Source organism: Mus pahari, chromosome 14, assembly GCF_900095145.1.
Source record: "Mus pahari chromosome 14, PAHARI_EIJ_v1.1, whole genome shotgun sequence".
Classification (NCBI taxonomy): domain Eukaryota; kingdom Metazoa; phylum Chordata; class Mammalia; order Rodentia; family Muridae; genus Mus; species Mus pahari.
In genome coordinates this window covers 43,862,069-43,875,489 of record NC_034603.1, presented here as the reverse complement: position 1 = coordinate 43,875,489, position 13,421 = coordinate 43,862,069, and the positions used below count along the sequence as shown (strand labels likewise).

Sequence of the window (13,421 nt, the reverse complement as noted above, 5' to 3'; positions counted from 1 at the left end):
AGAGGCTGGCCATGGCCATAAGCACATGAAGAGGGTGGGGGAAGGGCATGGGAAGGGGAGAGGAAGAGCAAAAGAGAAGCAAGAGAGCAGGAGAGAGCAAGGGAACAAGAGCTATTAATGAATTTTTAAAAATTATTTTATTTATTTACATTCCAGTTGTTGCCCCTTCTCAGTCCCTCCTCCCACAGTTCCTCACCCCATTCCTCCTCCCACCTGCCTCCGAGAGGCTGCTTCCCCCACCCGACTGACCTCCCCCTTCCCTGGAGCCTCAAGTCTCTAGAATTAAGCACATCTTCTCCCACTGAGGCCAGACCAGTGCTGTATATGTGCCAGGGGCCTTGGATCAGCCTGTGTGTCCTCCTGGTTGATGGCTCCATCTCTGGGAGCTCCCTGGGGTCTGGGTTAGTTGAGACTGCTGGTCTTCTTCTGGGGTAGGTCTCCTTTTCAACTTCTTCAATCCTTTCTCTAATTCAACCGTAGGGGTCTCCAACTTCAGTCCAGTGGTTGGGTGAAAGTATGTGCTTCTGTCTCAGTCAGCTGCAGTAGGGCCTCTCTGAGGACAGCCACGCCAGGATCCTGCCTATAAGTACATCATAGCATAGTAGTGTCAGCCTTGGTCCCCCACTCGACCCCCCATGAGATGAATCCCAAGTTGGGCGGGTCATTGGACCTCCTTTCCTTCAGTCTCTTCTCCATTTTTGTCTCTGCAGTTCTTTTAAACAGGACCAGTTCTGGGTCAGAAATTTTGACTGTGGGTTAGTGACCCTGTCCTTCCACTTGAGGCCCTGTCTATCTACTGGAGGTAACTCTTAGAGTTCCCTTTCCCCAGTGTTGGGCATTTTGGCTACTGTCACCCACAATGAGTCCTGGGAGTTTCTCACTTTGCCTCCTGGGTCTCTGGTACTTTTTTACAGGGTCCTCCCACTTCCTGCTCCCTGAGGCTGCTTATTTCCATTCATATTCTTGGCCCCCTGGGCTTCTCTCCTGTCCCCTCCCCTCATTTCTGATCCTGTTTCCCTCCTCTTCTTCCCCTCCCTCTGCCTCCCGTGATTATTTCCTTCCCCCTTCTAAGTGGAATTGGAGCCTCCTCACTTGGGCCTTTCTGCTTGTTACAATTCTTACTTACTGTCTGTAGGTTGTGTCCTAGGTATTCTGTACTTTTTGGCTAAAATCCACTTATCAGTGAGAACACTCCATGCATGTCCTTTTCAATCTGGGTAATCTCACTCAGGATATTATCTAGTTCCATCCATTTGCCTGCAAAATTCATAATGCCCTTGTATCTAATAGCTGAATAGTATTCCATTGTGTAAATGAAACACATTTTCTGTATCCATTCTTCAGTTTTTAGGATATCTGGGTTATTTCCAGCTTCTGGCTATTACAAGTAAGGCTGCTATGAGCATGGTAGAGCACATGTCTTTGTGGTATAGTAGGGTGTCTTTTGGGTATATTGCCAAGAGTGATATAGTTGGGTCAGATTTGTTTTATTTTTATTTATTCATGTGTGTGTCTGTGTGAGTGTATATACATATGTATGTATATGTTGGATTCCTTGGAGCTGGAATTAAAGGTGTTTGTGAACACCTGCATGGGTGCTGGGATATGAGCTCAGTCCTCATGACTCCTACCACTGAGCTCTCTAGCCAGCTCCTGTTGGTTTCTAAATTCTTATTATTTTTTTTTTTTTTTGGTTGGTTTGGTTTTCTGAGATAGTATCTCTCTAAGTAGTCCTGACTGTCCTTGAACTTGCTATGTAGACCAGGCTAGCCTCAAAGTTGCAGAAATCCACCTGCCTATGCTTCCTGAGTACTGTGATTAAAGGTGTTTACTACCAAATCTGGCCTCCTTTTGCAGGTTTTGATTTGAGTATACATCTCTGGAGATGAAGTAATATTTTTTTTCATATACCCTGTTGATTTTATGCCTGCCTTGGAAAAATACATATTTAGATCCTTTGCCTAATTTTTAAAATTATATTTATTTTATTTGGGGGTGGTATGGGGTTTGTGTGTCATGGCATACAAATGGACGCTAGAGGACAATTTGGGAGTGGTTTCTCTCCTTCTATCATGTGAATTCCCTGGGTCAAACTCAACTCCTCAGGTTTGGTGGAAGGCACCTTTTCTCTCTCAGCATCTCCCCCCTCAGCATCTCCCCTCTCAGCATCTTCCCTGACCTCTTTGCCCCACCACTTCCTTTTTTTTTTTTTTTTAAGACAGTGTCTCAGGTATCCCAAGATAGCTTCAAATTCTTCATGTAACTGAATGATCTTGAATTTCTGATCTTCTGAGTGCTGGGACTACAGGCATGTGCTCCAACCTGGTTATGAACCCAGGAGTGCTTAGCTAGTCAGACACTCTACCAACTTAATATGCCTCAACCCCTCAAAAAAGTTTTGTTTTGTTTTTACAATGAATTTATGAAATTCTTGGGCAAATGGATGTATTTGGAGGATATCATCCTTAGTGAGGTAACCCAATCACAAAAGAAGTCACTAGATATGTACTCACTGATAAGCGGATATTAGCCCAGAAACTTGGAATATCCAAGACACATTATGGAAAACAGAAGAAAATCAAGAAGGATGAACATTTGTGGATACTTCATTCCTCCTTAGAATGAGGAACATAACTCCCATGAAAAATTATAGGTACAGCGACAAAGTTTGGAGCTGGGATGAAGGGATGGACTATCCAGAGAGGACCCCATTCGGAGTCCATCCCATCATCAGCCACCAAACCTAGATACTAATGCTCATGCTCATGCCGGCAAGATACTGCTGAAGGGTCCCTGATATTGTGGCCTCTTGTGAGGCTACGCCAGTGCCTGGTAAACACCGAAATGGATGATCACAGCCAGCTACTGGATGGAACACAGGGTCCCCAATGCAGGAACTAGAGAAAGTACCCAAGTACCTGAAGGGGGCTGCAACCCTGTAGGTGGAACAACAACAGGAACTAACTAGTACCCCCTGGGTTTGTGTTTCTAGCTGCATTTGTAGCAGAAGATGACCTAATCGGCCAACAGTGGGAATAGAGGCTCCTTGGTCTCCCAAACTCCATATGACCTAGCACAAGGCAAGGCCTGGGCCAAGTAGTGGGAGTGGGTGGGTAGGGGAACAGAGGTGGGGGGAGGGGTATGGGAATCTTTCGGGATAGCATTTGAAATGTAAATAAANAAAAAAAAAAAAAAAAAAAAAAAAAGAAATAAGCATTTTCCAAACTTAATGTGGGAACTTTCTATAATTCCAATTACAATTAAAAAAAAAAAAAAAAAAAAAAAAGTTTTGTTTTACTTTGTCATTCCAAGCTATTTATATATTTTGGATACTAACCTTAATGAGCTATAAGGTTCTCAGTATTTTCTCCTGATTCGTAGACTGCCCTTTCGTTCTGTGGATTGTTCTCAAGCTCTGTTCAGTCTGAGACAATTCCATTGCTTTGGTTTGTTTGTTTCTTCCTTCCTTCCTTCCTTCCTTCCTTCCTTCCTTCCTTCCTTCCTTTCTTTCTTTCTCTCTTTCTCTCTCTCTCTCTCTTTCGTTTATGTTCTTAGTGTGCTACTTGCTTTATATATATAATGTGTGTGTGTGTGTGTGTGTGTATATATATATATATATATATATATATATTTTTTTTTTTTTTTTTTTTTTTCCCCCCGAGCTGGAGAGTTGTCTCAGGTTAAGAGCAGTCGTTGCTCTGTAGAGATCGATGTTTTATTCCCATCTGCCTTGTGGGAACTCCACCTCTGAGGGCACTGAGCATGCATGTGATGCCTAGATACGCCTGAAAATGGAAAGAAAGAAAGAAAGAAAGAAAGAAAGAAAGAAAGAAAGAAAGAAAGAAAGAAAGACAGAGAGAGAGAGAGAGAGAAACCCACACATAATAATAAAATAAGTGAATCTTTTAAGTTCTCAAAGGTGTTGTCTCTATAAATTTGCAGAAACTTGGCGAGTACTATTTGTACTCTTTCAGAACAGCATCTCTGAAAGAAGTGGTTCTCAGCAGCCCTAAAGCTGGGACCCACAGCTCCCTGGGCTGTGTGCACCCACAGCTGTAAAACTATCTTGTTGCTACATTACAACTGTAATTGTGATACTGTTTTGAGTCAAAATGTAGATCTCTAATATGTAGGCTACCTGATTTGCAACCCTTGTGAAAGTGTCATCCGACCTCCCCAAAGGGGTCGAGATCCACAGGTTAAGCCGCCTTCTTAAGCTCATGCAAGAGGGAAACCCTGTATTCTATCATTTGTGTCAGTGGTACAAGCATTCCCAACTCTTGGCTGGCTTTCCTCTTCGTTCGTCAGTGCGATGTGTCCTAGTCCCGGCGCTGAAGGGAGTGCGGTGTGAGAGCCGCTTGCCTGCCTACTTGCCTGCCTGCCTGCCTGCAGGGAGGCGCTAACATTTGAGCAAAGTCCAGACCTCCTATTTTTAGCATCATTTCTAGTGACTTGTCCTCCTTATGTTTATATAGTGATGGTAGAACCATCTGGAAATGATAGAAATAAATGTTTTTTCAGGAGGAGGGGAAAAAGCCAAGAGTTAGCCCCGCACATTGCTCCAGTGTTAATACCTTGCTGCCTATAAATTGCACAAGTCATCCACAAGATTGTATTCTCAAGTCTTGGCCTGTACGTTTGAAATATGAAGTTCATGGGCCTTGATTTGCTATTTCTTTCAACTACCCTTCTGGCAAATGCCTAAATGTTTAATGTAGCATTGAAGGGAAGTTTTTTTTCTTTAATATCTTTACATTTCAAATCCTCCTGGCTTAAGCATATTCATGGGGGCCAATGCTTCTAGTCAGTCAATATTTCCTGAGAAAGAACAAGAGGTTCTTGCATTTCTTTAAAAAAACAAACAAAGAAAAAAGCCTTGGAACCCTTAAATTAGTTTTTTTTTTTTTCACCTTCAGAGTTATGTCTAACCTCTTACATGTGAGAAAGGCCTGGCAGGTTGGGAAGTCACATGGTGGAGTGGGAAAAAAAAAGGCTGGTTGGATCTGACTAGCTTTGTCAAGCTCTCTCTGGGCCTCCTCAGATTAAGCTGTAAGGGATGCTTTCTATGATCTCAGAGCCTCCTGCCAGGTCTTTGTAACCATCTAGGTTGAAATTCTTGGTAGCACCAATTGCGTTATAGTATTTGACTAATCCACTCCATTCAGTAAAGGCATTGAGTAGAAGCTCAGGTCGCCTGATTTCAGAACAGTGGTGAGCATTTTCTTTGACTGTCACAAATATGTAAAAGTCCAGTTTTCCTAGTTTGCTGTCCTTCTGCCACTACCCCTTATGACTGATACTAGACTTAGGAAAAGGTACCTTTAGTCACACAGCATGGATGAAGCCAGAAGCCACTCACTGATTTTCTTTTCTAGGCAACAGAATGCTTCATTTCCTAGTAGTAACCAACTTTATGTAACTGTCACACAACAGGCTGTTTATTTGGATGCCAGGAAGAACTTTTTGTTTGTAGTTGGACAGGGTCTCTCTGCATGGCCCTGACTATCCTAGAACTCACAGAGATCCATCTGCCTCTGTTTTCTAAGTACTGAGAGTAATGTTATGCACCACCATGCTCAGCTGCAAAAGGAACGTTTAATCTTTCCTGCTCTCTGTTAGGCATTGGGCTGATGATAAGCCTGCTAACTTATTTCTAGGATCCTGCTCAGACAATTGATTACTGTGTTAGTTTCTGCTACTGTGATGAAATAACCAAGAAAAAACAACTTTAAAAATAATGGGTGCTGGACTAGTGTTGAATGCCTTGAATCTCAGTACTCGGGACATAGAGGCAAGTAGATCTTTGTGAATTTGAAGCCAACTTGATCTACAGATCATGTCACAAACCAGCCAAGGCTACTTTCTGAGACCCTGTTGTTGTTGTTGTTGTTTTGTTTTCAAAGGCTTATTTTGGCTGATGAGTTCAGCCCACTGATCATGTTGCTTCTGGGCAACATAGATAAGGCAGAGAATCTTGTAGGGAGCACATCATGGAGCAGGAGACGTGGCCTCAGGCAGACATGAGGCCAGGGGAAAAAAAAGCAAGGATCTGAGGACAAAATTCACTTTCTGTGTGGTCCAGTAAGATAGCTCAGTGGGTCATGATGCCTGTCACCACCCCTGACAACCACAGGTCAACCCTTGGGACTGGATGCTAGAAAGAGAATCGACTCCTAAAAGTTACCCTTTCTCTTTCTCCTTTGAGGGCACTACCGACCCAGCCATGCCCCATTTCCTTGTTCCATCATTCCCCAATAATCCAATTAAATTATCAATCTGGTGACCAAATCTTCAACACAGGAAACTTTTGGGGAATAGTTCACAAGAAACTGTAACCACTATGGAAGGTGTGGCTCCCATCTCACCCAGAAAATGCCTGTGAATGAGATCTGTCATTGTCAGTAATGTCTCCAGGGGAAGGGCTGCTCTTCCATCTCAGTCATTGGGAGACACTTTAACAACCAATCCTGCAAACAATTCTAGGCAGAAGCTTTTCTTCTGGACAGTATTAATCATGTATCCACGTGCTACCACTTGTAAAGGTGGGTGCTGTTGCCAGCTAGAACTGTCATCTGGGTATTGTGAAATAATCAGGACTGGAAAAACTTTGAAGTCTTAGCATAGGCCTCCATCTCTCATCCTCATCCTTTACTCCCTCCCTCCCTTTGAACACTGGTTAGAAATCATTACACAGGGGAGCCTGGTCTTTTGTTCTCTAGTACCAAGGCCCATCATATACTGTGGTTGTCTTTCCAGCCACTGTGGTGTTAAAATCAGCAAGAACATAGAGATTGGCAATTGTAATAGACTAGGGTGGGGGTAACAGAGGCATAGCTTAGTGCAGCAGTCTTGTATCTACCCATGCGTTCCTCTGGTCAGGGGTGGGCCTCACCAACAGAATTTATGTGGCTCAGGAACAAACTGGTGGTGTCTTTGTGCTGCCAAGAAGAGGGTCAGAGCAGAGAGGCAATAGCATCAGGATCTCTGCCTTGTGACCCAGTTCCACAGCAGACAGCCTGCTGGCTCACTCTGGGAAGTCGCAAGATGCTCCGAGGGACAATTTTATGAAAGTACATTCTTTTCTCTCACATCAGACTTTATACTCGGGGGAAGTTTCCAGATGTCTCTGAGGCAACTCCAGGTGGGGGTGGGGTAGATTCCAGCACAGCCATATCTTGAACACATACTGAAAAGAATATAAACTCTTCTATAGGAATGGTTTGGAACATTTGAAGATAGTGGAAAAACCCTGGAAAGTATTTGGAATCAGGCATGATTATAACTGTGCCACAGGAAGAAACTGAGTGTTCTGGGTCATGCCTATCCTCTCGTTAAAAATAAAATCTCAGCCCTTTGCCAGGTTCTCCTAAGTAGCCAAAGGAATTGTGGTTTCAAGTTCACTATTGCTAGAAACTTTGTAAATCAATCCAGAAGTTTCAGAGTGGAGTCCAAGAAAGGAGGCATGCTGTTTCATGGTGCTTTTAGCAAAGCAAGTCCTTACCTCAGGCTCAGGGAAGTCCAACAGCTGTCCAAGAGCCTCACTCTTTAGCTGTTTCTGGCTGGGACAAGCCAGGTATCATGAGCTCAGGCAGCTGTCAGGAACAAGGAGGACATGACATGGTCACAGTGCTTGCTGATCTGTACTTCCTAGTTCACTCCAGCAGTGTCTCCTTCCCCTTCACCCACCATTCATACCGTGCCTGATCACCCATCAATCCTGCAGACACCATCAAGAACCAGCCCACCCCACCCTTCTACTTAGCTTTCCTTACAGTTCAGTTTTATTTTCTTGAAGTTAAATCTTCATCTATTGCCTATTGTGTGTATTGCCTGTCTTGTTTTGTTTTGCTTTGTGAGACATGGTCTTCTTATGCATCTCACTCTGGCTTTGAACTTGTGATCCTCTGCCTCTACCTTTTCAGTGCTGGGATTATGCCCTTCGAAGTTAATAATGCCCTTTACTTATAAAGAATAGTTTATCATCTCACTCTTTTTTCTATTACCTTAAGAGAACACTCTTTTTGTTGTTTAAAAATATTATAAAAATTAACATATTATATTAAAATACTATGAAAAGCAAATATAAACCACCCTGAAACAGTCTGAAACACTCTTCCAAGCCTATATCCCATAGAATAGGAAATGCTTGTTCCAGTGATACAGCAGATTTGTGTTTGGTCAGGCTGCTGTTAGATTTCCATGAAATATAACTCTCCCCAAATGACATTTTATACAAGTTCAATCTAGATACCTCACAGTAGGGAAGAGTGACCTAGAACTGTGTCCTGAAGGGCTAGCAGTATAGCCCAGTGACAGAGCACTTGCCTCCCATGCCCAAGGCATAGGTTCAATCCCTAGCACTAAAAATAAAAATAAAAAATAAAAAAGTAAAACAATCCATCCATCCTGAAATGCCTATCATAACCCTGCTTCTGTGTGATAGCTCTTTCCTATCTGTATAAACCTTTTCATTCCCAGGTAATTACCTGCACAGACAGAGACCTCCACAGTTCCTGACCCCGTGGGTCCATACACACTTGAATATGAGGATCTGAAAATGGCGCCAGTCATTAATACAGTCCCTTCTCCCTCCCACAGGGTGAAGGCTGCGCAGACAGAGTTAGGACAGCAAATCCTGGCTGACTTTGAAGAAGCATTTCCTTCCCAGGGCACCAAGGTAATGGTTTGTATTTTGCCCGCGATATTATTACTGTGTTCACACTCCCTGCAGGGAGAATGAGGTACATGAGTGATAACTCACGCTGTATCATCCATAAGTGTTGGCTGGCACAGGCCAAGGGTCTGCCGACTCAGATGAGCCTGTTTTATGTGTCTTGATGCAATGCTGAGTGTTTGTTTGTATCCTTCCAGCATCAGAAAGAAGACTCAGGCCAGGAATGTTGGTTGGTAGAATACTTACCTAAGCATGCCTGAGGCCTGGGTTTGATCATTAGCCCCAAATAAATTGGGTTGGTGATTCAGGCTGTAATCCAAGCCCTAGGAAGGAGGAGGCAAGAGAATCAGAAGTTGGAATTCATCCTTTCTTACATAGTGAATTTGAGGCAACCTGGGCTACATGAGACCCTCTCTCTGGGAAAAATAAATGGGCGTTCATTTGGTTTAATTTAATGTGTGTCAAGTCTTGTAGCTTGTCTGCCCAATAAACTCACCCCCCCATAGTTGTGTTTAAAAACAAACAAACAAACAAACAAACTTCAAACCCTAATGTTTTTTAGGATTGTTACATAACACTGGTTTTGGTTTGGTGAAAAGACAACTGGGAGGCATGTCTGGGAGCTTATGTAACTCTCATGACACAGTCCAGAGACTCACTTTTAATGATGGGAATCCTTGTCTGTGGGATTTTCGAGCTCGCTGGTGGTGGAGCTGTCTCTGTTGTGTCTGCGAGGCCTACAGGCTTTCGCCTGGGAGCTGTTGGGTCCCTGTCTCACTCGGGCTCCCTTCCGCTGGCTGTCACTGTGCTGCTATTAGCCCCATCCTTCACACTGCAGCAGATGTCATCTTAATGCTTCACATGTGTCGGGAGGTCAGAACCCGTAGAGGCTTGTTTTCTCTATTATTTGAGCTATTTCAAGAGAAAGCATTGTTGAAGGCAGAAGTGAAGCAGAGCTCCCGGCCAGCAGCATTCCTCGGCCAGCCGCATTCCTCGCCGGACTTTGTGGGTGGAGATGGGGATGGATATACATTCGCTTGGGAGCCAAGGAGCATTTCCTGAATCTGCTCTGTAATTCAATAACTGGAAATATCTTAATCGCTTTCCCTCTGAGCTACATTTGAGGAAATAGGTGGGGATGGCAGCCCTGGCTTTGAGATTGCTTTCTGTAGACCAGCTCCTGACCTTACCACCTCCATGCTTTGCAGCTGGCTGCCAGAAATATGATTTGTAAAGCCTTTACTTGGAGAACCTCATCTCGCGAGTCACCTGATGTAACTCAGGAAAGGAATAGACTGGAAAGCCATATTCTTGTTGACCCTATAGGAAAAGGGAATTCTGAGAAACAGAAAGAGGTTGCCTGGCCAGTAGCTACCTTTTCAAGTTAGTGGCTAGTTTTGAACAGTTGTCTTCCTAGGCGACTGCCTTTCTGTGTTCTCTGCCCCATCCCATCGCATAATGCTTCAGAAGGATATGGGTGAAGGTTGCCTTAGTGTTTGCCCTTCATCTAGCTATGGCCCTTCTACCCTCTCTCCCAGGTCCCAGTTGCGTATGATGTTAAAAGGGTTTATTGGCTTTATTACCTTTCCTGGCTGTTTCCTGATGGGGAATTGTTAAAAGTTTTCTTTTTCCATTTTAAAAGGCTATTGATTTTTCTATTAGTCCTTGCAATACTAATCTACAAGTTTTGCAAAGTTGAACCAAGAATTTTTTTTTAAAGTATTGATTGGTGGGTATGTCTACCACCCCAGCATTCTGGAGATTGAAGCAGAAGGATCCTGAGTTAGCTTGGACTACACAGCGAGTTCTAGGCCAGTGTGGACTGCACAGGGGATAATGTGCAGAATGATAAGACACAATTGAGCAGGGCGTGGTGGCGCACACCTTTAATCCCAGCACTCGGGAGGCAGAGGCTAGTGGATCTCTGAGTTCCAAGCCAGCCAGGACTACACAGAGAAACCTTGTCTCAATTTTTTTTTTTTTTTAGAAAATAAAGTGTCCAAGTGTGGTGGTTTGAATAAGAGTGTCTCCCATAGGCTGATGTGTTTGACTACTGGTCCCCAGTTGGTAGAAATGTTTTGAAGGATTAAGAGGTATGCCAGTTTTGTGGTTTTAGGAGGGTTTTATGGTTTCAAAAGTTAGCACCATTCTCTCTCTCTCTCTCTCTCTCTCTCTCTCTCTCTCTCTCTCCCTCTTACTCTTGTATATAAAGATGTAAAGTCTCAACCACTGCTCCAGTGCCCAGCTGCTGCATGCTTGCCCACCTGCTGCTGTACCCATGGGCACCAATAAACTCTTTCTTCTAGGCATTGCCTTGGTTATGGTGTCTCTTCACAATAGAAATGTGACTAAGACAACCAAGGTAATCTAGTAAATGTTCTGTAAATAAGAGAATTCCAACCCCTGAACCTGTAGGTGTTGGTCTCCATGACTTGTTAGTGAGCTGACACATTTTCATCCTGAAGCCAGAGTTAAACATTCACTGTATCCAGAGATCAGCAGAATAGCCATTTAGAATGGAGCAGGTCATTTGGGCTCCATTGTAACAGTTTGGGCTCAGGCACCTTGTGTGACACCTGAACATTAGTTGAGACTTACAGAATGGACAAAAACAATGAGGGGAGCTTCAGAAGAACTTATGCTCATCCTGACTAAAGTCCATTGCTTTTTGGGTAAAGTTGAGTAATGTCTCCCAAGCTATCAGGCTATCTCACTAAACCAAGAGGTTCCAAACCTCTTTGTACTATAGGGACCATGGTCAACAGTACATTTAGGATGTACTAGCTGGTCAGTGAGATTGAGTTGCATTGATAGTAAACAAGGCCTTCTTAGCTGCTGTATCCTTACAGACCCTCCCCACATCAACTCTTCAGGTCATGGAGCCATTACCATAATTACTTCATCTTTGGCTGGCTGTGTGATTGGCCATCAGTGAAACAAATCTGTCAGTTTAGAACCTGGGTGTGATTTTTAAAACCATCACTCTTTTTGACACAAATATACCTCATTAAGAACAGGAATGACAGATGGGCAGGGTAGTACATGCCTGTGATCCCAGGACTTGGGAAGTTGAAGGAAGAGGATCCTGAGTTTGAGGCCAGTCTGGGCTACATAGCAAGGTCTTGTCTCAGGCAGGCAGGCAGGCAGGCAGGCAGGCAGGCAGACAACAGCACAAGCAAACAATACAACAGGGTCCTAGGAAGGTGGGAAACAGGAAGAAGTGGCACATGTGAGTGTCACTGCCTTTTGAACCCTTCGATAGAATCTGTTGTCATTCTGGCTTTTTAGGTCACATTCAGTTTTGATACTCAGTAAAATTTCTTGTGATTTTTTTCTGGCTCTGTGTTCTTGAAGTCTTGTGAATTCACAGGCTAGCTCTTAGGTTGACTACTGCAAGGCTAGCTTCATGTTCTTTTCTCAGGGAACAGGCAACTAAAATACCCATCTCCTGAATGAGACTGGGTGTCTGGGGAGAGCACTAATGACAGTGAGAAGCAAGGAAGGAGCAGCTGTCACAGCCAGGAGATACACAGGCATGTCTGCCACTTGAACTGGTGTATGCTGTTTGTTTTACCAGAGGCCGGGAGGACCCAGCAATGTCCTGAGAGATGCGTGCCTGGTGGCTAATATTTTGGACCCCAGAATCAAACAAGAAATCATCAAAAAGTTTATTAAACAGCATCTATCAGAGTATCTAGTACTTTTTCAAGAAAACCAAGATGTAAGTATTGACAAGATGAGATCAGATGAAACTATATAATTTTGTTGAAAAAGAAACTAATGTTGCCTTCCTCCTGAGGTATCCTTTATTAATACAACTAACTATTTGTTAACAACTGTTTGTTGTGCACTGAACTACAGATTCCCAGGCTGACTTTACAGGTTAGTGGTTCTTCACCATTTCGAGTCACTGGCCATTTAGAGAAATTAATGAAAGCCATAGATCTTCTCCCCCAGAAGAGTGTAGCCGTGCACAACACTTTGCATACAGTTTTAGGGAATACATAGCCCCTTGGTGTGCAGTCATCTCTCCAGGTGAGAATCCTCAGTTCAAGGAAATCGTGTGGTGTAGACTCTTCCCAGTGGCAGAAATGGAGGCTGACTGTCTTTTTCTCTTGGGTCCTGGCTTCTGCTCACTATTACCACTTCTGAGCACTGAGTGGTTTTGTTCCCTCCTTCCCAGGTCGCCTGGCTGGACAAAATTGACAGACGTTATGCCTGGGTGAAACGCCAGCTTGTGGACTATGAAGAGAAGTATGGCCGGATGTTTCCGCGGGAGTGGTGCATGACAGAAAGGATCTCTGTAGAGTTTTGCCATGTGACGAGGTAAATCTCGGCTGTCCCGTGTTGCCAGGCCTGACTTAGTATCCCTGTGACCTGCAAATTGGACACCGTTTCCATCTCTACCAAATGATTGGCACCACCCTCACACCAGCTACAGCCTCCTCTTCTCCTCTTGTCTCCAGGTCTTCCCCATTGTCTAAACCTTGCCTCAAACAACTGGTCTGCCCTCCCTTACCAGTCAGATTTGTCTAGAGTGATCTATCATGCCCACACTTCCCTTGCTTCTGGATTGTGTACATCTGTATGTAGTGTGTCCATCCATCATCATTTGACTCCTGACTTCCTAGATGGAGAGCTCCCTAAGGATAGGGGTAATCTCTCTTGGAGGACGTAGCAGACACTAAGGAAAGAATCTGTTGAATGTATTCCCATAATACAGCGTTTCTATTCTGTGATTTCTTAT

At 43.9% G+C, this 13,421-nt stretch overlaps 1 protein-coding gene across 2 annotated transcripts in view; it reads left to right on the top strand.

Annotated features, from left to right (window-relative positions):
- The window catches only part of Vps53 (VPS53 subunit of GARP complex), a 130,094-nt gene that overhangs the window by 48,106 nt on the left and 68,567 nt on the right, over nt 1–13,421 (top strand). For both annotated transcript variants that reach the window (XM_029545786.1, XM_021212135.2), the window contains exons 8-10: nt 8,599–8,677; nt 12,252–12,395; nt 12,858–13,000. In XM_029545786.1, coding sequence (XP_029401646.1) covers nt 8,599–8,677; nt 12,252–12,395; nt 12,858–13,000 — 366 coding nt within the window. The remainder of the gene's footprint in view (nt 1–8,598; nt 8,678–12,251; nt 12,396–12,857; nt 13,001–13,421) is intronic.